This window comes from Jaculus jaculus, chromosome 3 (assembly GCF_020740685.1).
Source record: "Jaculus jaculus isolate mJacJac1 chromosome 3, mJacJac1.mat.Y.cur, whole genome shotgun sequence".
NCBI classification, from domain to species: domain Eukaryota; kingdom Metazoa; phylum Chordata; class Mammalia; order Rodentia; family Dipodidae; genus Jaculus; species Jaculus jaculus.
Genome location: NC_059104.1, coordinates 165,585,094 through 165,610,043, shown reverse-complemented (window position 1 = coordinate 165,610,043; position 24,950 = coordinate 165,585,094). Strand labels below are relative to the sequence as shown.

The following is a 24,950-nucleotide window of genomic DNA, read 5'->3' as shown; positions in this document are numbered from 1 at the left end:
ATCTTTAAAAGAAATAAGATTATTTAGTTATTAGAGAGAAAGAGAGAATGGGCACACCAGGACTTCTAGCTACTGCAAACAAACTCCAGATGCACACACCACCATGCGCATCTGGCTTACATGGGACCTGGAGAATCGAACCTGGATCCTTAGGCTTTGCAGGCATGCACCTTAACCACTAAGCCATCTCTCCTGCCCAGAAAGCATTATTAATGGGTTGATTATTAAAACTAACCCAACCTACAATACAATGAAGATATTCCTGTTAAGAGTATTTGGGGGGCCGGGCGTGGTGGTGCATGCCTTTAATCCCAGCACTCAGGAGGCAGAGGTAGAACTGCAGTGAGTTCGAGGCCACCTGAGACGACATAGTGAATTCCAGGTCTGCCTGAGCTAGTGCAAGACCCTACCTTGAAAAAAAAAAAAAGAGTATTTGGGTCTTATAAACAAGGTTTAAGGCAAATAAAAGAGTATGTTGCATGATTCTACAAATGTCAAGTTCAAAACAGGTGAACTCACATAATTTTTGTCCTTGAGAAGAAAACAGATGTTAGTGCCTAGAAGGGAAAATGTAGAGTTCCAGAAGAATTGGTAATCTTCTACTAAGAAGGATAATAATTACATAGGTGTGGTGATTCAAAGAGTTATGTATTTCTGAAGTGTATAATTTTCTACAAAAAAAGATTTGAAAATTCAATGGAAGACTAGCTACATTAATCATGTCATATGTGATCTTACAGAGCATTTAGTTCAACTGAACTCAGTATATGGATGAGAAAGAAACCAAAGCCTATAAAAGTTCTGCAGACTATTACTTGAAGAATTTTTTTAAATCTTTTTATTCATTTTATTTATTTGAGAGCGACAGACATAGAAAGACAGATGGAGAGAGAGAATGGGCATGCCAGGGCTTCCAGCCACTGCAAACGAACTCCAGACACATGTGCCCCCTTGTGCATCTGGCTAATGTGGGTCCTGGGGAATCAAGCCTCGAACCGGGGTCCTTAGGCTTCACAGGCAAGTACTTAACTGCTAAGCCACCTCTCCAGCCCAAGAATTTTTGTTTAAAGAGGCAGGATCTTATGTAGCTCAGGCTGGCCTCACACTTGCTATATAGGTGAAGTTGACCCTGGACTTCGGCTTCTCCTTCACTCACCTCCCAAGTGGGTACTGGGGATTGCACAAAGGGCTCCATGTGTTGTAACTAGACATTGTACCAACTGAGCCACAGTCTCCAGTCCTGCCTTAGTAAGCTTTGAATATACTGTTTGTTGGTCACAAAATCTAACTCATAGCACATCAATGTTTCCAAATATTACTGATAACAACTATAGAAGTAAATTGTGAGATACTGAAGGAAAAGGATTCAAAGGGCAAAGAAAAGAAGTGGAAAGGTATTCAAGATTGGCAATTTTAACAGGCTTGGCCTCAGTTACAAAGACGGAATTTATCTCAGAGCCACACCCATACCTAGAGCATAGAATGGTGCTTCTGATACTGCAAGAATCTCTTAGGAGCTTCTTGGCAAACTCAGTTCCTGGTTCAGATTCGTCTCAATGCCCCCAAATTATTTAATCTGGCTTTCTCCATTAGCTCTGTCTAAACCAATAGAAAATAAAGTCTATATTTGGGGAGGAAATGGAGGCTCTTTTTCAATCCTATCTTGGAAGAGCCCTGTTAAAAGTTTTATTTTAGGGCTGAAGAGATGGCTTAGTGGTTAAGGTGCTTGCCTGTGATGCTAAAGAACCCAGGTTCAATTCCCCAGGGCCCACATAAACCAGATGCACAAGGTGACACATGCGTCTGGAGTTTGTTTGCAGTGGCTGGAGGCTCTGGAGTGCCCATGTTCTGGAGTGCCCATTCTCTCTCGCTCTCTGTCGATGCCCCTTTCTCTCCACCAATAAATAAATAAATAAATAAATAAATAAATAAATAAATAAATAGTTTTAGCTTTATTTTATAAATCTTATAACAATCCTGAAATGTTAATCATAGATTCTAAAAAAGAAAATAATGATCACAGCAATAATGCATGTCTGCCACCAAAACTCTTAGCATGACTTCAGTTTACACAATGTTTTTCACATCTGTCTTTTCATTAATTGATTGATTGATTTACTTGCACTCTCATTCTTTCTTGCTATATGATATAGCCCAGCTGGCCTCACACTTTTAATCCTCCTGCCTCTGCATGTTGGGATTACAGGTATGCACCAACCATCCCTGTCCTAGTTCACATTTTTATTCTAAAAGTCTTTCTTCAATTCTATGAGACAATTATCATTTACCAGTACGACGAGTAAGAGAGCTGAGGCTAGGAGCGGGAACTCAAACTTAGTAAAGTCTCCTCACGAAGTAAAGTAGAGTAAAAATTCCTCACGAAATCAGGAATAGGAATGGTGACAGCCTCAGGTGCTCATACTCCGGGAAGAGCTTTTTATTGGGTTAAGTTGGAAGAGGGATCTCCTTGTTGTCCAGGCTGGTGTTCAAACTTCTTGGCTGCAGCAAGTCTACTGCCTCAGTCTACCATTTACTGAGAATGTTCAGGCATGTCATTGCATCAAGCTTCATAGTTTCTTCTATACACACTATGTGTGCCTTTCCCACATTTCGGACCAAGTGAATATGGCCGTAACTGACAGACCAGATACTATTAAGGGCAAATTTGTTTTAAAATAAGTTCCGAAAGTACTAGATTAAACAACGCTCTAGGGAGCCTTCAAGCCCTATGTGATATACAAGTGATTTGGAAATCAAAGAGTATCATTCAGCAGTCAAAGGCATTGCTTCAAATTTGGACTCCTGAATTCCAAGCATTGTAGCATGTGACATTGCACAAGTCAGCTTCTCTAAAGCTAACCACTTAAGTGCTACACAAAATCAAGGTCCTGAAATCAGAGAGGTAGAAGTCCAAGGCTAGCTAGCTCTCTGCCATTCCCTATTAGGTATTCTCAAGTACTTGGTCACTTCAAACCTCACTGCAACTGAGTGTGAAGGGAAATACTGATCTGTCTGAACTGACTGGTATGTTTCACAAACAGCAAAACTTCCAAATCAATGTGTGGTACTTAATAGGCATCTAATAAATAGCATCTGGATTATTACTATTTGTAATATTTTTATCACTATTGGTATTTTTATTATGTTCTTACTATTTCAAAATTGTATGGGTTGGGGCTGGAGAGATGGCTTAGAGGTTAAGCGCTTGCCTGTGAAGCTTAAGGACCCCGGTTCAAGGCTCAATTCCCCAGGACCCACATTAGCCAGATGCACAAGGGGGTGCGCGCATCTGGAGTTCATCTGGAGTTCGTTTGCAGTGGCTGGAAGCCCTGGTGTGCCCACTCTCTCTCTCTCTCTATCTATCTGCCTCTCTCTCTCTCTCTCTCTCTCTCTCTCTGCCTCTCTCTCTGTGTCACTCTCAAATAAACAAATAAAAATGAACAAAAAAAATTGTAAAAAAATGTATGGGTTTAACAACAAAAGAGCTTTAAAATGAGTTATCAATATTAGAAATGGTCAGAGAAAGATTTCTCAATCCACTTACTAAGATAGAGCTTTCAAAATGTGGCTAATGATACCAAGGAGAAACCTCCTGATTTTGTGCAACTGGAGAGCTTAGGTTGAAGGAAACAACGTGGGAAACACTTTGCAACCTCACCCATCCTCATTCTGGCTCAGTCAATGTGGTTTTCTGGTAGCTTGAGAAAAGAAGCTAATCGTGCAGAATCCCATGCTTCAGTACAGCCACCAATATTTCAGCACCAGTCACTGGCCTTATTTATTTTTTTAAAAAAGTATTTTTAAGCAGCACCTCTCATTGGCTCAACTGAGCTAATCTGAGCACAAGGCAGCAAAACATTCCAAACTTGGAGATAAACACTGATGTAGTTCAGTGTTAAAATTAACTTTGTGAAACTTCTCAAGCTCAGAGAAATTCACACTGGTCAGGAAAATGCAGCTAGAAAAAAAATTCCAAACTAAATGCCGCAAGATTTCTTAGAATAAACCAAAGGCTCCAGATCTTAACCACAGGAACCAGGCTTTCCCACATGGAATTCTGCAACTCAGCACCACCTATCACAGGCCTTCAATTACAGCTTCTCCTTCCAATCATTTATGCATCCCCCCAGCCACAAATGAGGCCATCCTGGAGGTCAGCATTAGGTAATGCCCACAGACATTCTACCCACTGTTAGCTCAAATCTAAACCACTACTGTAGCCTGCAAAGAACACTTCTGTCTCATTTTAGTTAAAGACATAACAGTGCCTCCAGAAATTCTGACTCCAACAGTCTGGGTGGGACTAGGAATGCATTTCTTAAAAGCACCATGAGTGAGTCCCATATGTAATCAGTGTCCAGACAATGAACAGGGACACAGTAGTCTGTTACGATGTAACAGACACAGGAAGACTTAATTCCACATTTACCCCTCCCACTTCCTTGAGCAATATTTACTATCTCTTAGTTTTAGCCTCCCCAATTGGGGGGGGGGAGTAACAGATATATCAGATTTTAAAAAAATCACATCTCATAAAAAATAAACTCATAATTGGATTGTTTTATAGTTTAGAAAATGCTTTTACATTCAGTATGTCAAATGACAGATAAAAGCCTACTAATGATTTAGAGGAGATGGTAATTATGGTTATTTTCACATTACACATGAGTAATTAAAAGATAGTTAAAAAAATAAATGACATAGTTAAGTGTCAAAGGCAAGAATCAATCTAGGTCCTCAAAGTCCAGTTCTAGACTAGCTCTCTATGCACTAGTATAAATTCTCACATACCATACCAATGGCATATCATTTCAAAGACTGTCAACACTGCTGTGTCCTGCAGGTGAACAGCGTGGTAGGGCAACAAAAGGATCTAAAGAGGGAAAAAAAAAAAACAGACTTTTCTGTGTACATTTTGATGTACATATTAATAGCCAACAAGAGGCAAAGCAAAAGGTTAAAAAGCAGTGTGTTCACAGTCTATACAGAAAATCCATAGCTAAAGAATAAAAAAGAAGCTATTAGATCACTTTCGACCTCTGTGCTTTCACCCTACAAAGATGCATCTTTCATCTTGAGGCTGAGATCTATTTTCAGACCCAATATGGCCTACGGTTACTCAGCCAGTAATTCCAGAAGAGCCTACAGGTCTACAGCTCTGTGGCCAATTAAAGTCCCTTGCAGTGGCCTAGTTTCTTTTTACCTACATAGACAAGCCTGCTCCAATGACATCTTTGCAATGCACCATGTATACAATTATAGTTCCAAACCTAAAGGAAACTTTACCTATCTTCTGCTCTGACTCATTTTTTTAGGGGAAGACAATGAAATCTACAAAGAAATAATGGACCCAAAACTGGAGATCGATTTATGGGAAGCAAGATTACAACCCAGACATCTAGACCCTCACTTTCCCATACAACATCTAAGAGTGTCCCTTCAGCTCCAATGAAGGTCCTGCTTCTATCTAGTGTTTCAGGCAGGAATCTTTTATACAAAAAGCTCTATTAAGGTATAATTCACAGACAGCCAGGCGTGGTGACACACGCTTTTAATCCCAGCACTCGGGAGGCAAAGGCAGGAGGATAGCCTTGAGTTCGAGGTCATCCTGAGACTACACAGTGAGTTCCAGGTCAGCCTGGACCAGAGTGGGACCCTACCTTAGAAAAACAAAACAAAACAAAATAAAAGATATAATTCACAGGCTGGAGCGATGGCTTAATGGTTAAGGCACATGCCTGCAAAGCCTAAGGACACATGTTCAAATCTACAGGTCCCATGTAAGCCAGATGCACATCTGGAGTTTGTTTGCAGTGGCTAGAGTCCCTGGCATGCCCATTCTCTTTATCTCTCTCTCTTCCTCTGTGCCCAATAAATAAAAATAAATCTTTTTTTAAAAGATATAATTCATATTCTAACAATTTGCCCATGTAGTATAAAATTCAACAGCTTTTAGTATTTTCACTGAACAAAGCAAACACCACCACAGTCAATTTCAGTTTGTCTTTGTCACTCCTGAAAGAAAGTTGGAAACTCTTGGCCATCACTCCCTAGTGCCATCTGCTTACTCTGGGCCTTTCTGCAGACCTGGACAACCAAGATTGTTCCTCTTACCAATGAATTTGCTCTGTCTAGACACTTCACAGAAGTGGACTCACATTATGTGACCCACTGTGACTGGCTTCTTTTACTTAACAGTATTTTCAAAGTTCATCCCTGGCTAAGGACTTAATTAATTAATTTATTTATTTATTTTTGAGACTGGGTCTCACGCTAGCCCAGGCTGATCAAGACCTCACTCTGTAGTCCCAGGCTGGCCTGAAACTTATGGTGATCCTCCTACCTCGGCTCCCTGAGTACGGGATTAAAGGTGTACGTCACCTCAACCAGCTACTTCATCTTTTTTTTTTTAACCAAATTTTTCATCGTATAAACATTCCAATTTTATTTATCTTTTCATCTATCAGTTGATGAATATCTAAGTTTCTTTTACTTTGGAGTTGCTATGAATAATGACGCCAACATATTATTTCTCTTTGGTGGAACTGCTGGGTCATAAGATCTCTACAATTAACTTTTACTCTTCCCTGTGGCTATAGCACTTTACATTCCCACCAGCAATTATGAGGTTGCAGTAGCTCTGTATCTTCACCAACACTTGGTATAATCCATCTTTTTGATTATAGCCATCATAGTGGGTGTGAAGTGGTTCTTCATTATGGTTTGGATTTGTACTTTCCTCATGGCTAACACTGTTGGACATCTTTTTCGTGTGCTTACTTGACATGTGTATATTTTCTCTGGAAAGATGTTTATTCAGATCCTTTGTTAATTTTTGTTTTGTTTTGTTTTGTTTTTCAAGGTAGGGTTTCATTATAGCCCAGGCTGACCTGGAATTCACTATGTAGTCTCAAGGTGACCTTGAACTCACAGTTGAACTCCTACCTCTGCCTCCCAAATTCTGGGATTAAAGGCGTGTGCCACCACACATGGCTCCTTTGTCCATTTTTAAATTAGGGGGTTTTTTGTTTGTTTGTTTTTGTTTTTGAGGCAAGCCCAACAGACTGCCTTATCTTTCATGGGAGAGTGAGAGAGAGAGAGAATTGGTGCACCAGGGCCTGCAGTCACCACAATTGAACTCCAGATGCATATGCCCCTTGTGCACATGTGTGACTTTGCATGCTTGCATTACTGTGCAGCTGGCTTACAAGGGACCCAGAGAGTTGTACATGAGTTGTTAGGCTTCGCAGGAAAGTGCCTTAACTGCTAAGCCATCTCTCTAGCCCGAAATTAGGTTTTTGTGACTTCTGGTTGAATTGCAATAGTTCTTTACATAGCCTAAGTACAAGTCTCTTATACAATTTGGAAACACTGTCTCTCTTTTGTGGGTTACCTTTTAACATCCTTGAGAGTGGTGAGCCAGGATAATGATAATGTCACAGATAGAAAGCCAGTCTTTTCCGAATGTTACAAGAAAAGGACCCTACAAGCATTACTGACAACTTTCTACCACAGCAATGATCATCTCACTCAACATTGTGAGAGTCACGTGGAGAGCCACAAGCAGTAAGAGACACTGTGGCACAGCCATGTCTACCTCCCCTAAACCAAAGGTTGGAACCGGGCACAGCCCCTCCTTAATTCCTCCTCTCGGGCTGTTTGTATGGGCCTGACCTTGTGCAGAGACAGTGTGTTCAAAACCAGTCTGTAGCTACCTCATTCTTACATTGTCTAACCTTGTTGCCCGTCCCCATGCCTTTTCTGTTTTTAATACGTTTATTTGCTTATTTTGGAGAGAGAATGAAAAGGGCAGATAGAGAAAATGAATAGGTACACCAGGGCCTCTAGCCCTATCTTAGGAGGGGTGGAGAGGGAAAGGGAAAGGAAGAAAGGGGAGGGGAAGAAGAGAGGAAAATGAGTCTTCCTAGTAAGTTCATGGCAAGTCCTATTTATCTCTACTTCCTTTTTTTTTTTTAGCTATTTCTTGCCATTTTTTAACCCCAAATCTGTGTATAGGACCAAAGAACTGAATACATAACAAATAACCAAAATGTGGAAAGAAGATATTCCAAATGAAACTAATTTAGAAAAAAAGAAATTTCCAAACAGAGAAAAATTTTAGATTCTTGTAATTTGTGATTTCACAAACAGTTTAGAGACTTAAAAAAGAAAAGAAACACATAAATCAATGGCTTTAATCTATCCAATATCTAGCAAGAGGAGAATTAATCTTTTGGAATTTTGTTGAGCTGCAGTTCTGCGCAATGAGTCAACTTTGCGTTCAGCTTGAACCACTTTAGGAAGGAGACACAAAACAATTAACCAGAGAATAAAAGGTATTAAGGGGCAGTTAAGGAGGGAGAGCTCTGAACTAGATCATTAGTGGGGGTGGTGTTTGTTTTCTAAGCATACAAATGATGGAAAAGACATGAAATACCATACTTTTATCACCAGGTAAGATGGAGCGGTAAAATCGGTCCTTCTTTTTCTTCTCCTCTGGATTTGGAGGCAGAGGTTTGGAGCCGTGGTTTAGAGTTCCAGCATCTTTGCTTCCAGCTCCAATCATAGTGCTGGTGTTTCTCATTGGAGGGGCCGGGGGTTTGTCCTGAATGTCTAGGCCGTTATTTGACATCGTCACCACCAGCAGCAGCTACTGGAATCAAAAGAAAGGACACAACTTTTATTATTTTTGAACACAAGAAAATACAGTTTAAAATGTTAAAGAATCCTGGGGCTGGTGAGATGGCTTAGTGATTAAAGGCACTTGCAAAGCCCGATGGCCTGGGTTCAACTCCCCAGTACCCACAGATGCACAAAGGGACAACAGGAACCTTAAAACACACCACTCTGCTACTTTAAGACCTGATCGTCCTATCAGAATAAAAGTTCAATTTCCCACCTTACCAAGCCTTCTTATTTCCCCTTATACTTTAGCTACACCCATCTTTAATTTTATAAATATATCTCAACTTCACATTTCCATCCCTTTGCACGGTTCCTTTGCCTAAGATGCTAATTTTTTAAATGGTGAATTTATTCAACCAAGACCTAATTCTGTGTGTCTTCTTTCTATACAGCATTCTAGCAATGTTCTGACATCCAAAAAGTTAAGTGTCTTCTTCACCATGCTTCAAGGCAATGGGATATCACATTGTGGTGTTGTTTCGAGGTAGGGTCTTGTTCTAGTGCAGGCTGACCTAGAAGCCACTATGTAGTCTCAGGTTGGCCTTGAACTCACAGTGACCCTCCTACCCAGCCTCCTAAGTGCTAGAATGAAAGGTGCATACCACTATATCAGTTTTCTTATACAGTTTACAGGTATGTCTCCCCAAAAGCCACAGTGTTCCTCAAATGTCGATTCCAATTTTGCTATCTTTGTAGCTCAACAGTACTCTATTTGGTATTTAACGTATAGCAGGAACAATACTGTAATTAATACAGTTTGCAAGAAGATGTATACTTTGTCTTTAAGGTGTTTATTAGTAAAACCTGAAATCAATTTGCCTAGACACAGTCTACATTGATTTATGCCTCAGAAGTCTCTGAACGGGAAGCTGGGAGATGGCCCAGTGGTCGCGAAGTGGTAAACGCTTCAGCGACCCCAGCATGCCCATCACGAAGAAAGGCAGGGCCGGGAGCATCCGGAGCTCTCGGGTGAACCCAGCTCATGTTCCGTCCTTTGCCGTCCGGCAGTTCACGTGCAGCAGTAAGAGATGCTGTCTAAAGAACGTGGAGCAACGCCACCTTGAAGCTGTCCTCCGACCTCCACAGCCACACCATGGCACAGGCGCGCGCACACACACACACACATATGAATAATAATAAAAATTTAAGGGGCTGCGAAGGTGGCTCAGCAGTTAAAGGCACTTGCTTGCAAAACCTGCCAGCCTGGCTCACTTCCTAAGCCAACCATTTCAGCTAGATGCAAAAAAGTAGCACAAACATCTGGTATTTTTTTCTTTATAGCAACAAGAGGACTTGTGTGCATACACACACAAATTTCTAAAATTATTATTTATTTATTTTTGATATTTTATTTTTTTAAGCTTTTTTGTTTGTTTATTTGAGAATGACACAGAGAGAGAGAGAAAGAGGTAGAGAGAGAGAGAGAAAGACAGAATGGGTGTGCCAGGGCCTCCAGCCACTGCAAACGAACTCCAGATGCGTGCGCTCCCTTGTGCATCTGGTTAACGTGGGTCCTGGGGAATTGAGCCTCGAACCGGGGTCCTTAGGCTTCACAGGCAAGCGCTTAACCACTAAGCCATCTCTCCAGCCCTTAATATTTTATTTATTTGCAAGGAAAGAGATGGGGAAGAATATGAATATGAATATGAATGAGCACACCAGGGCCTCTAGCCACTGCAAACTCCAGATAGATGCACCACTTCGAGCATCTGGCTCCACATGGGCACTGCAGAATTGAACTGGGGTCATTAGGCATTGTAGATAAGCACCTTAACTGCTGAGCCATCTTGCCAGGCCTATTTGGTTTTTTATTTTGTTTTTCAATACTTTCACCTATTTATTTGCAAGCAGAGATAGAGAGAGAAAGACAAAAACAAGATGGCTGCTCCACGGCTTCCCGCCCCTGCAAAGGAATTCCAGATGTGTGTGCCACCTTGTGCATCTGGTTTTATGTGGGCACTAGGGAAATCAAACCCCAGGCCAGAAGGCTTTCAAGCAAACACCTTTAAGTTTTGAGCCATCTCCCCAGCTCTAAAAAGTATATTTGAACTTGCCAGATTTATTGATTGCTACTATCATTGAGGTTATTATTATTACTATTATTTCAGTGTTAGGGATGGAACCCTGGGCTGAGCATGTACCACTGAGCAACAGTGCTAGTCCATCAAGAATTTTATACATATATACATACATACATACATACATATATATATGTGTATATATATATATATATATATATATATATATATATATATATATATATATATATATATAAAATGTTAGAGAACGAGAAAGAGGCAGAGAGGAGAGAGAGAACTGGTGTGGCAGGGCCTCAACCACTGCACTTGAACTCCAGACCCTTGCACCACCTATTGGCATGTGCAACATTGTGCTTGCCTCATTTTTAAATGGGATCTGTAGAGTAAAACATGGTCCTTAGGCTTTTTAGGTAAGCGCCTTAACCACTAAGCCACCTCTCTAGCCCTCAAATAATTTAAAATAAATATTTTATTTATTTATTTATTTGAGAGATAGAGATAATGGGCACTCCAGGGCCTCTAGCCACTGCAAATTCCAGACACATGTGCCACCCTGTACACCTGGCTTTACGTGGGTCCTGGGGAATTGAGCCTGGGTCCTTTGGCTTTGCAGGCAAATGCCTTAGCCACTAACCATCTCTCCAGCCCATCAGATATTCTTAGTTAACACATATACCAATACCACCAAGCTTCCTGCCAATGATTTCTCCCTTCTCTGATGAAAATCTTATTTACCTTTTAAGGTAAAACTCAAAATGCATTTTTTTTTTTTGGCATACTTCATCCTGACCAACTGTTAGCAAACCAACTGTTCCTTTTCTTCTTAAACAAAAGAAATAAAGCAAGGGTACTTTCTTTTTTGTTTTTTGGTTTTTGGAGGTAGAGTCTCACTCTAGGCCAGGCTGTCCTGGAATTCACTACGTAGTCTCAGGGAGGCCTCGAACTCACGGCAATCCTCCTACCTATCTGCCTCCCCAGTGCTGAAATTAAAGGCGTATGCCACCATGCCTGGCTAAGCAAGGGAACTTTCATTGATCCAGATTGACTGTTTTTTATTCCTTTCTTTGCAGATTCACTTCCTAGATTTGCCTCTGCATTTCCTTCCGGCCTCAACTCAGTCCCTCATCTTGACCAAGACCGCAGAGCATCCAGTGTCACGGGTGGCAAGGGTACCTTTCCACTCCAGGCTGCCCAGACCAAAATTATATACTCACAGCCACCTAATACACAAACCAGGCCCTTCGGTCGACAGCTTCAATATACACTCAAAGGGAATGTAAACTCCCTGTTAGGACCACACTCCAGCAGTATGCCCATAAGCCCTTCACTGACCAATGTGTCAAGAACACATGCTTGTCTTCATTTCTCAGTCATCTCACTAGAAAGGGTTCTCAGGGGGGATAGATCAACTAAAAACCCGTTGAAATCTAAATGTTTGAAATGCTGTGCCACTTTCCAGCCTAGGTCACCCCATCTACATTTGAAAACCTCTAACGCCAGGGCATCTACAGTCTCAGATGATAACTTCTTCTGTCTTTGGTGACCTCATTTAGAGAGTTCTCACTCGTATTAAGTTCTGTCTATCTTATTCTTATCTCATTCTGCATTTCAAATATTTATTTTCTATTTACACTCCCCTTTACTGGCCCCTGCCAGACTTAAGACTACGAAACTCCTTCAGAACAACGTTTCTGGCTTATATGTTGTTAACTTTTATTTATACATTTTTGATTTATTACATGTATATAATGTATTTTAATCATATTCTGTGCCCTTTACCTTCTCTTGCTCCCCTGAACTAATTCAGTTTCTTTTTTTAAAATTTTCTTTATTTATTTATTACTTCACAGAGAAAAAGAGGCAGATAGAGAGAGACAGAGAACAGGCACACCAGGGCTTCCAGCTACTGCAAACGATCTCCAGATGCATGCGCCACCTTGTGCATGTGGTTTACATGGGTACAGGGGAATCAAACCTGAGTCCTTAGGCTTCACAGGCCTATGAATTTCTTCCTGGGAGGAAGAAGGCCACTACTTGTACTCCACAGGGCAAGAGAGGAGATGCAGCACCCCAGTTCTTTGTTTCTTTGTAAGAAGCATAGGGATGAGGCTGTTGCTGAGCACCCAGATGCCTCAGGTGAGGAGATTAAAGAACTGCTCGAATCCCAGTGGACCATGCTCAATGAAAAGCAGAAAGCATGCCATACTACGAAGTTTGCCCTCGTGACCTCTGCCCGGCCTGAAGACGACTCTGGTAATATGAATGGGAAGAAGAGAAACCATGCCAAGAGGACAGAGGACCCTCCAGAAGGTGTAGATATTAACGATGCACCCAGAAAAAGACTCAGGCCAGACAAGCAGAGTCTTCGGAAGACAGAGCTGTTCACAGAGACCCCTCCCCAGAGTCCTTCACTTTTGCACACTCACCCACCCTGGTTGTTGGGGCATCTTCAGGGGACTGCGGCTGGCCCAGAGCAAGAAGCCAGGAACCCAACAGCTTATCCACTAGGCCATCACTCCAGTGCTTCTTGACCCCCAACTATAGTCTTGGTTAAGAACAGGTAATCAATAGAGACTTACTGAGCAAATGAATAAATATGAGAACAAATGAATAAAGAAAAATAATTACTTCCATCTAGGCTAATTCTATCTCTTAGAGCAATTCAAAAAAGGCTTATGATCTTTCCTTAGGCAGAATTTTAGGCACCTGAAATGACCTTTCAATCCTTCAGATCTAGCTTCTCAATGCTGCACATTTCTAGTCCTGTCAACCTATGTTTAGAAGACCAATGTTGTGCCCTCTCGCTCGCCTGGACTGAGCATTTCTAGACTTCTTTCTCCACAGCCCATATGCCCAGCCTTTCCTGTCATTTGTCCACAAATCTTCCCCAGCTTTGCAGTCTTAGATCCCTTTGCTGGTTCATCTATACTCATACTCAGCACAATGATTAACAAATTTTTAATAAAGGGGAGGGGGGCTGGAGAGATAGCTTAGCAGTTAAGGCGCTTTCCTGCAAAACCTAAGGACCCAGGTTCAGCTCCCTAGAACCCACATAAGCCAGAGGCACATGGTGATGCACATGCACAAGGTGGTACATGCATCTGGAATTCAACTGCAGTGGATAAGCCCTGGTGAGCCAATTCTCATCCTCTCTCCCTCTCATGCGCATGCACGCTCTTTCTCTCTCATTTAAACAACCACCACAACAAAAAACTTGTAACAGAAAAATGGGTCCAAAATGTCAACCTGAGAAGACAGGATAAACATACTCAGCTCTTAAAGGAGGACAGTAAACAGTCTAAACTTTCTAACAGTCTCAGCAAGCCACAAGTTTGAAAGGAAAAGAAACTGATGCCTCTGACATGCTGCAGTATAAACCTTGACCTAAGAAAACATTTATAATGGAAGTCTGGTATCCATCCTGGACACAAAACAGATACTGTAGGCACAGAGAAAAATAGACTGCCCGCAGTTAACCAATGCCCCAAAAGCTCAGGGAACCTAATAATATACAAGCAACTAATTAATGATGCTGAAATATTAATTATGAATCAACCGAATGACTATAGCAAGTGCAGGGTCATGGTGAGGTTCCAAGAGGGCCACTAGTAAGTAATAACATATGAAAGGATGACTGCATAAAGTCAGGCCATCTGGGTAAGTGCTGGTTCTGTTATTGTTTAGTTTATTATGGAAGTCCATCACCTGTGAGATGCAATTTAATGTTTTCTGCTATGCAATCTCTGGTCATGAGGCAAGCAAGCACAGGAAGTGATTCACGCCTCTTTCAAGCATCTATACCTCTTCCACATTTTCACCTTGGATTCCACAGCCACTGGTATGAAAGAGAACCAAAGTGTTCACACATTTTAAGATGGACATAACATCAAAGTCAGACACAGCCTTAGGGGTCCACTGAGTCTGAATCTCTCAAATCAGACATAAAAATACATCAGCAAGAAACTGCCAGCATTCACATAGTGATTTCAATATAGACTAGAGATAGACCCCACTTTAACATTTCATCATTTACTCATTCTTTAAGTGAAACATGAATCACATATGAGATATATATTAACATGCCTGGACTGGACTTGATTAACATTTACTAAGTGCCTGCCATGAGCTAAGCACCAGAGAAATAAATGAATTCCTGCTCCTCAAACTAAAAAAAATAGGTGGTGAGCCTGTGGGGCGGGTAAATTTGGGTTCCAGTCCTGTGTGTGTGGAACAGATGGTGGAGAATACTGGGGAGAACTAGGACACATCAAGAATAAAGAAACAGCCGGGGGGCTGGAGAGATGGCGTAGTGGTTAGGCGCTTGCCTGTGAAGTCTAAGGACCCTGGTTCGAGGCTCGGTTCCCCAGGTCCCATGTTAGCCAGATGCACAAGGGGGCGCACGCATCTGGAGTTCGTTTGCAGAGGCTGAAAGCCCTGGCGCGCCCATTCTCTCTCTCTCCCTCTACCTGTCTTTCTCTCTGTGTCTGTTGCTCTCAAATAAATAAATTAAAAAAAAAAAAAGAAACAGCCAGGCGTGGTGGCACACACCTTTAATCCCAACACTCGGGAGGCAGAGGTAGGAGAATCGCCATGAGTTCGAGGCCTTCCTGAGACTACAGAGTGAATTCCAGGTCAGCCTGGGGCGACAGTGATACCCTACCTCAAAAAAAAAGACTAAAGAAACAACTAACTACCATGAGATGGATCACCTCCACCTCAACTGTCCAGACCCAGAAATCACTACAGAGGATGCGGTGATACAGGTAGCTTGAAAACCAGTTTCATATGGCAACAGACACTGTAGTCACTCAAACCTCATCAAAACAGAGATCCAGAGCTGGAGAGATGGCTCAAGCAATTAAGGTGTTTGTCTGCAAAGCCTAAGGACCCAGGTTTGATTTCCCAGTACCCTCATAAAGCCAGATGCATAAGGTGGAGCAGGTGTTGGGAGTTCGCTTGCAGTGGCTAAAGGCTCTGGTGTGCCCATTCTCTCTATATATGCCTCTCCCTCTCTCAAATAAATAAATTAAAAAAGAAAAAAAAAAAACCCAGAGGCTACAGAAAAAGCAACACTAAATCAAACGCCTATCTTGTCCCCCTTCCCCCAAGGCTCAGGGAACATTTGCTAAGGAGGGGACAAAAAGATTGCAAAAGCCTCAGGGTGGGCGGGAATGGCCTAAGGTACTGTATCCCCTACCCAGAGACTGGTATTCACTGTGGGAGGCCTCTTGGTCCCCACAATGAATACCAATAACCCCTCTAATGGTCTACAGTTAGAATTGGGGCAGGGTTCTAAGAGTGAAACCTTTTGTAAAAATTGAATAGGGCTGGAGAGATGGCTTAGCGGTTAAGGCATTTGCCTGCAAAGCCAAAGAACCCAGGTTCAATTCCCCAGGTCCTACGTTAGCCAGATGCGTAAGAGGGCACATGTGTCTGGAGTTCATTTGCAGTGGCTGGAGGCCCTGGTGCACCCATTCTCTCACACACTCTCTCTCCCACTTCCTCTGTCAAGTAAATAAATAAATAAAGGCTAGAGAGAAAGCTTAGCAGTTAAGGCATTTGCCTGCAAAGCTTAAGGACCCATGTTCAACTCCCCAGATCCTGTGTAAGCCAGACATACAAGGTGACACATGCATAAGGTCACACATGCTCACAAGGAGGTGCATGCATCTGGAGTTAACTGCAGTGGCTGGAGGCCCTGGTGCACCAATTCTCTCCCTCCCCCCCAGTAAATAATAATAATAATAATAAATCAAAATTTACTCCAAAAGGCCAGGATAAATCAAAATTTAAAATCAAAATGGGATCAATGTAAAACAAAAAATAGGTGGTGGAGAGAATATGACGGTAATCACTAGGATGACTACAAACTAATCAAGATGTTGGGAAGAGATGGCTCAGTGGATAAAGCGCTTGCCTGCAAAACCTACTGACCTGAGTTTGAGTCCCCAGTACCCATATAAAGCCAGTTGCACATGCATCTGGAGTCTGTTTGTTTGCAGTGGCTAGAAGCCCTGGCACAACCATTCTCTCTGTCTCTCTTCTCTCTCTCTCTCTCTCTCTCTCTCTCTCTCTGCTTACAAAAAAAAAAAAAGATGTTGAGAAGTGGCAGGGCAGTGCTTAGCACCAAGTAAGACATCTCTGTCACACCCGCCAAGGCTCAAGGACCAATGCAGAAGCTGAGGCAAAAGAATACGGTGCTCACCACTAGAGTAACTCAGCACCAAGACATCTCTACAATACCCTCCAAGACCACTGCCAAAGAGATGGTGAAAAGAATGTAACAGCCAATGGAAGGGAAGCAGTGCTTCACAATACTATTTTCCAGACACAAAGTGACTGTGGCACTCATCTCACAGTGGCTAATGCTACCTACACAAGACCTTCATAAAGAGTGGGGGGGAATGATGGCATCAAAATAGAAAAGAAGCCAGGCGTGGTGGTACACGCCTTTAATCCCAGGACTCAGGAGGCAGAGGTAGGAGGATCGCCGTGAGTTCGATGCCAGCCTGAGACTACATAGTGAATTCCAGGTCAGCCTGGGCTAGAGTCCCTACCTCGAAAAACAAAACAAAACAAACAAAATAGAAGAGAGACTAGTTGAAAAGAAGGGATCTGGTGAAAACATGTTTTAAGAAGGAGGGAAAGGGAGGGTGGTAGAAGGGCTTATGATCATTGTCTATATGTACAGAAATTGTTAATAAAATATTTTAATGGGGGGCTGGAGAGGTGGCTTAGTGGTTAAGCACTTGCCTGTGAAGCCTAAAGACCCCAGTTCATGGCTCAAATCCCCAGGACCCACGTTAGCCAGATGCACAAGGGGGCGCACGCGTCTGGAGTTCATTTGCAGTGGCTGGAGGCCCTGGTGCGCCCATTCTCTCTCTCTCTCTTTCTGTGCCTCTTTCTCTCTCTGTCTGTCACTCTCAAATAAATAAATAAAAATAAACAAAAAAAAATTTTAAATATATTTTAATGGGGAAAATATAGCACAGGGCTGGAGAAATGGCTCAGTGAATAAAGTATTCACCACCCAGGCTGGAGTACCTAAGTTCAACCCCCAGGCCCCATGTAAAAAGCCAGGAGCTGCGGCAGGCTCCTGTAACCCCGCACGCACACAGCAATGGTGCGATGGGAGGCAGAAGTAGGCGGGTTTCACATAAGCTCTAGGTGAGACCAGCAAAAGAGAGCACAAGGATCCAGAGTGAGACCCTTCAAATGAAGAAGACAGGCACAGACCAACCCAGAAGTTGTCCTCTGACCTCCTCATGTTCTGTTTGTGTTTTTTTTTTTGTTTATTTGTTTGTTTTTGTTATTTTGAGGTAGAGTCTCACTCTAGCTCAGGCTCACCTGGAATTCACTATGTAGTCTTGGCAGCCTCCTTGAACTTCAAATAAATACTTTTTGAAATGTAGCACAAACACAGCGTATGCTATTAAAGACGTGTTAAATATACCTTTTGATGCATTTGTAGATTCTTTCTTCAAATACAGCTCAAAGCAATAAACTTTCATTTCAGGTAGGGATCAAACACAAGGAAATGAAAAATACGTGACAAATAGGTAGAAAAACAGAACTAATAGGATGTGACCCAAGCCTAGAGGCTCTCACAATTTACTATGAACAGGTAGGATCTAGCTGGGCACTCGGGAGGCAGAGGTAGGAGGATCGCCATGAGTTCAAGGCCACCCTGAAACTACATAGTGAATTCCAGGTCAGCCTGGGCTAGAGTGAGACTCTACCTTGAAACCCGCCCCTCCACCCCCGCAAAAAAGCAGGAGCTAGCAAACCACCGTGCCAGGCCAAAAATCAACAGCCCTGTAACAGCATGAACAGTCAAACATTCAAACACACAGAAACTGAAAACTAAACTGAACTGAAGTTTCACCAAAAAGGTGGCATTAAGAGTACCAGCTGCCAAGTATGATGGCACATGCCTGCAAATCCTGTACATTGGAGGCAGAAGACTGAAAAATCTCAGGCCAGCCTAGACAATGTAACAAGATTCTGACACAAACACACAGAGCAGCCACTTGAAGATTAAAAAAAACAAGTCAAACTAATGGTCTCGAGCTGTAGACCATCAGAATTTGGACTCTTACCCCATGAGCTATCAGAATACCAATGTGAAAGCACTCAGACAGAAGCGTATTGTAATGAACTTTACGTTGAAGTTCACTTAAGTTCGATTTTTTGCTTGTGGAATATAGGTGGTGTGGGATGTGGGTGTATGCAGACACCGCGCGCAGAGGTCAGAGGAAAACACAGGCTGTCTTCCTTTATAGCTGATCTGTGAATTTCCCTCAACAGAGTCTCTCTCTGAACCTGGACCTGCAATTTTCACAATCCCCAGCAATTTTCCACAGTCTCTGCTCCTCGTAGGACTGGGATTTTGGGGTATGAATATCCAGGCCCAGCTATCTATGTGGGTGCTGGAGAGTTGAACAAAGAACAAATCAGGTTCTCAAGCTTGTGGGTCAAATGCCCATAACCACTGAGCCATCTCTCCAGCCCCCAAATTTACATATATATATATATATATATATATATATATATACATATATATATATATGTATGTATATGTATATATATGTTACATATATATATTCTTCTACCATTTTGTTTTCATATATATATTACAAATGACCAATGGATGACATAGTATGTGTTATAACACAGTACACATGCCAATAGATGGTATACAATGGATGTTATAAAGGACTGTTATGTATTGTTTAGAGATGAAAATAAATTTTGAGAACTGTGTTGGTTGTTGCATGAACATCACAGGATATACTTACATAACCCTAGATGGTGTAGGTCAATCATTCATGGCCTCTTGATGTAAGAGATGCAGTAGGGGGTTGAAGAGGCGCCACAGTTAAAGGTGCTTGCTTGCAAAGCTTGCTGTTCCTGGTTCAGTTCCCCAGTACCCATGTAAAGCCCTATGCACAAAGTGGTACATGTGTCTGGAGTTTGTTTGCAGGGAAAGAGGCCCTGATACATCCATTCTCGTTCTCTCTCCCGTGCTTGCAAATAATAAATGTGTTTTGTTTTGTTTTGTTTTTGTCAAAAGATGCATTAGGACTGGGGATTTAGCTTAGTGGTAAAGCACCTGACTAGCATGTGCAAAGGCCTGGTTATAATCCCCAGCATGTGGGGAAGGGGCACAGGAAGAAAGATGGATTGTCATTTCCTTATAATGTAAACTGTTTTTTATAAATAGAAGTAAATTCTAAAATAGTAATAAACGCGTGTAGGATAAAGCTGGAGATGTAGCTCATTAGCAGAACACTTCCCTGGCGTATACAGGGACTATAAATAATGGGCTGGGGAGACGGTTGAGCAAATGAAGGTGCTTGCTTGCAAAGCCTGACAGCCATGGTTCAATTCCCCAGTACCCGCATAAAGTCAGATGCACAAACCAGTGTGTGTGTGTGTGTGTGTGTGTGTGTGTGTGTGTGTGTGTGTAGTTTGTGTGCAGTGACAAGACGCCCTGGTGTGTCCATACTCTTTTTGACTGCCTCTCAAATAATTAAAAATGTTTTTAAAAACTATGAAAACAAAATGGTAGAAGAATCAACAATGGCGAACATATAAATATTGATGATAAAATTATTTCAATGTTTGAAAATTGTCCTATTATACAGATGGGAAGAAAACAACAGTCTCTGGACTTAATTGGTCTGGAATAAGTCCAGGCATTAGAGAGAAAACATAACTTAATTAATTCTGATAGAGAAAGATTATGGAATATGCATCCTAAACCACAGAATAATGAGTATAGAGCAGCAGAGTGCAACATAAAGAACGAAAGGAAGAAAATGAAAAGTAGGACGCAGCACATCACTGTGGGCCTTTTATGTCCTGCCCCACATATAGCAGCTAGTCAGAAAAAAATGGCTCTAAGTAGCTCTAGAGCTGGGCAATAAATGTCCCCATGTTAAAAATAAAAGACGAGCGCTGGAGGGATGGCTTGGCAGTTAAGGCGTTTGCCTACAAAGCCAAAGGACCCAAGTTCAATTCCCCAGGACCCAGGTTAGCCAGATGCACAAGGGGGTGCATATGTCTGGAGTTCGTCTGCAATGGCTGGAGGCCCTGGCGTACCCATTCTCTCTCTCTCTCTCTCTCTCTCTGTCAAATAAATAAATAAATAAAAATAAAATATTTTAAAAAGCAAAAAATGACACTGTTGATTGATTAAAAAAAAAAGAATGTGGGGAGTGGCTGGAGAAATGGCTTAGCAGTTAAGGCACCTGCCTACAAAGAAAGGAGCGGGGTTTGATTCCCCAGGATCCACATAAGCCAGACGCACAAAGGGGCGCACGCGTCAGAGTTCCTTTGCAGTGGATGGAGGCCCTGGTGCGCCCACTCTCTCTCTCTCACTCTCTTCCTCCCTCTCTCTGCCTCTTTCTCACAATTAATTAATTAATTAATAATTTTCAAAAAACAAGGATGTGGTACGATGACAATGAGAGAAAAGAGGTGCTGCCTAGAGGAAAAGTCCAGCTGCTATGCACCTGCACGGGAGGGGGGGGACCTCTGGGGTGCCTTGAGCACACAGCATAGGTCTTCTTGGAGGTTTAGGACAGTCCTCTAAACTTTGTCTCGTAGTCACTAAAAGTCTAAAAAGACAGTTTTCCTAGAGAAATCCCTGGACTAATTACCTTCACATCTAAATTTTCAACTAGCATTTGGATTGGACATACCAATCATCATTAATACTAGATGAACTTTAGAGTTTATTGAAGAAAAAAAAACCTTGGGAAATCTATTTGGTATCTTTTTTTCTCATTCATTAAAGCAAATATTTACCATCTACTCTTCTCCTATGCAAGACGCTGGGAATGAAACAGTGAGTAAGTCCAAAGAATCAAAATTTCAAGATGTTACCAGTCACATCACAACAGACACAGTAGGCAGAAGAGGCAGGGGCCTGGAAAAATGTTTGTGTGACAACAGAATCCCTGTGCCACATTTCACTGTTGCCTCTAGACTGCATAACTTGTAATGCACTTTCCAGATAACCCCTTAGATCATCATTCAAAATAAAAGAGGGGTAGTGGTATATAGTTCAGTGTTGACCACTCGCCTAGCATGCACAAAACCTTAGTTTGATCCCTTGCGCCGAATAAAAATAAAAAGAAAGAAAGAAAGAAGAAGGAAAATAGTAACTGTGAGTAGACTAAAACATATTAAGTCAATAAAATAAAAGAGGGACAGGAAGATGAAGTCAAGTCCATTCCACACACTAATCACATTTCTTACTTTAAACAACCCAGAGCAGCTGCAACTGGCATAGCCAAATCTCAGGGCTGGGGAGTACTGTATGCCCTTGACGCCTGGTTATGAGAATTTGATCTTCAATTAACTTGTGCCAAGAGGTTTGCTCTGGCAAGGGACTGGAATGCTGCAGCCTTGAATTCGCTGAGGGACGTCCTTCTAATGCGTCAAAGACACTCCCACTACGCAGCCTCCAGCCACTGGCTCCAGGAGAGCAACAAGAAGTCCACTCACTCACTGCTAGGACAGCAGGGAGGAAAACTGGAGGCGGCTTCCGAGCTGTTATGAAAGCTACTTTAATTTCTGGTCCTCTGTCGGCGCTTATGTAAAATATAAATAATTCTACCTACTTTATGGGGGTATCACGGGAATCAAAAAAGCGTAAGAGTGGTTTTAAAAAGCATGCAGAATGCTATCTGCACAAAACAGCTGTCCAGTATCTCCTCCTTCCCATCTTTACTTCGACTTTACCGGCGGTCCTTAGAGTGCCTCTGTGCTCCTGCCTTTGCCGACACTGTTCTAGTTGCCTAAAATGTCCCGATTTGTCTGCTTAACAAGCTCCTACTCATTCTTCAAGGTCCAACTTAACTCACTCCCTCTAAGAAATCTTCGCTAACGCCCCTTCCTTGCTATCCCCCCAGATTTAACAGCATCTTATCCATACTCCTATGCAGCGATTTCCAGATTTCTTCTGATCAGGTATAATCCATGCATATTTTGCTGACTAGACCAGGAATGACTCGAGGCACAAAACTGACTCAGATTAAGCTCCATATCCTCCAGACACACGGCACAGGCACGGTATCCACCGAGTGCGGTCTGTGGAAGTAACAGGAGTGCGCGATCCAGGGCAGCCTGGCTCGGCAGAAAGGAGCACGGAAGGAAGCTGGAAGGATCCTGAGGCCAGCCAGTTCCAAACCCTTATTTTATGGAAGCCTGAAACCCAACAGGGCATATAATTTACCTAAGCTCACTAAATGAAATATTGATAGACATGACTAGTCTCTAATTGTTTTGATTTTCTTAAAAGCACTCTTTAGACAGTAATTATAATTTGAGACAGATGAACAAAGAACTATACTGAGAGGCTTCCTAAAATTAGAGCAATATGAGAGGTGGAAAGGGCAGAAATCTGGAGTGAAAGACAGAAGTTCACCCAGGCTTGCCCTGTGCGTGTGCATGTTCTCTCTCTCTCTCTCTCTCTCTCTCTCTCTCTCTCCCCCCCCCCCCACTCCTGACACCTCTGTAGACTATTAACTAAAGTTGCTTGTCGAAATTTCAGTACTTACAAGACTCATAATCTTCTCTCTACCATCGTGGGAAATTCTAGACCAGTAATCCCAGTTGAATCATTCCCAATAGTGAAGGCAAAAATTCAAATGTAAGCCAAGCATGGCAGCATGCTCCTGTAGTCCCAGCTACTGAGGCAAAGAGATCACGAGCCCAGGAATTCAGGACCAGACTGGGCAACAGAGTGAGACCCTGTCTAAAAAGAATTTTTTTAATAAAAAAAAAATAAAAAAGCAATTAAGTTTCAAACCTGCAGACCAAACAGTGGATGAACTGCACTAAGAAAACCTGAAGCCCTTATAGTGGAAGCCAAAATGAATCACAAAAGCATCCTGGAGTTTCTTCTCCTGTCTCCTAGATGCTTGACACTCCAGCCAATGCTGGAACACACCCTAGGATCCCTCACGTATGCCACATGCTGCCTCACAGAAGCAGCTTCCCTTGAATAGCCAACAGCATAAAAATGGACCACTATCCCTCCTCTGAAAGATAATCCACTCTAAGCCAACCAGCACCCCAGGGGTGCACTTGTAGTCCATGATCACCTAAAACTTTTGTTCCTCCTCTCCTCCGGAAAGAGAGACAGACAGACAGAGAGAGAGAGAAAGGAGAGGGGGAGAATGGACATGCTAGGGCCTCTAGCAGCTGCAAACTCCAGTTGGATGTGCCAGTTTGTGCATCTGGCTTTACACAGGTACTGGGGAATGGAACAGTCCTGAACTCAACTTTCTTCCGATCATTTCTGCACTGAAGCAGCAATTATAAAAACCTGGCTAACTGCTGTCACTTGAAAATTATAATTGTTTTCCTACCTGACCCGATGACTTTCCCACTCACCCTTCTCCCTGAGCTGATGAGCTTACTTCCCACAAGAAAGTAGAAATCTAGCTGCGTGTGGTGGCACACACCTTTAATTCCAGCAATGGGGAGGCAGCAGGAGGAAGACTGCTCTGAGTTTGAGAGCCTAAGACTACATAGTGAATACAAGGTCAGCCTGGGCTAGAACAAGACCCTACCTTGAAAAAAAAAAAAAACAAAAAACCCAACCGGAAATCTTTGCAGGAAAACGCATCCTCTCACCCCTCAAACCCATGTGCCTCTTACACCTACAACCACATTTCCCTTTTTCCGGTTATAATGGAGGAGGTACTATTCGTTTCCTCAAAACCATGTGCTTTTTTCCCTGAAGTCTTCACTTGCAAGCCTTCTCCCCCAGAGTGATATTTCTGTGGTATCAAGCACTTCCTCATTATTTGATATACTCTTTCACTCAACAAATAATTTACTATGAATCCGCAATGTAAAAGTAGTAATCTAGTTGGATGAGCAAAGTTCCTGTGCTCATGGAGACAAAGCAATCAGCAATTCGACGTAACAGTGTCAAGTATATGTATGTGTATTGTATGTGCATGTGTAAGCAGAGGAGCAGGGCTTATCAGCACAGGATTTACTTAAGACAAATAAAATGAGGTAATGAATCTTAATAGTGTCTGGAAGATAGAAGAGTATAAAGGCTGTACATGAAAATATACTGGACATCTAGAATCATAAAAAACTCTAAGGCTAAAGTTTAATTAACAAGGAAAAATGTGCCAAGAGACTGGAGGTAAAGGATTAGGGCAACCCAGCCCATGGTAGTAGTTACCTAGAATGCTC

At 42.2% G+C, this 24,950-nt stretch overlaps 1 protein-coding gene across 6 annotated transcripts in view; it reads right to left on the bottom strand.

Moving 5' to 3' along the window:
* The window catches only part of Pak1 (p21 (RAC1) activated kinase 1), a 146,428-nt gene that overhangs the window by 59,344 nt on the left and 62,134 nt on the right, over positions 1-24,950 (bottom strand). For 3 of the 6 annotated variants that reach the window (XM_045145608.1, XM_045145609.1, XM_045145606.1), the window contains exon 2: positions 8,443-8,653. In XM_045145608.1, the coding sequence (XP_045001543.1) occupies positions 8,443-8,632 (190 nt within the window). In that variant the 5' untranslated portion in view covers positions 8,633-8,653. The remainder of the gene's footprint in view (positions 1-8,442; positions 8,654-24,950) is intronic. The other 3 variants (XM_045145610.1, XM_045145611.1, XM_045145607.1) reach the window with 1 other exon arrangement.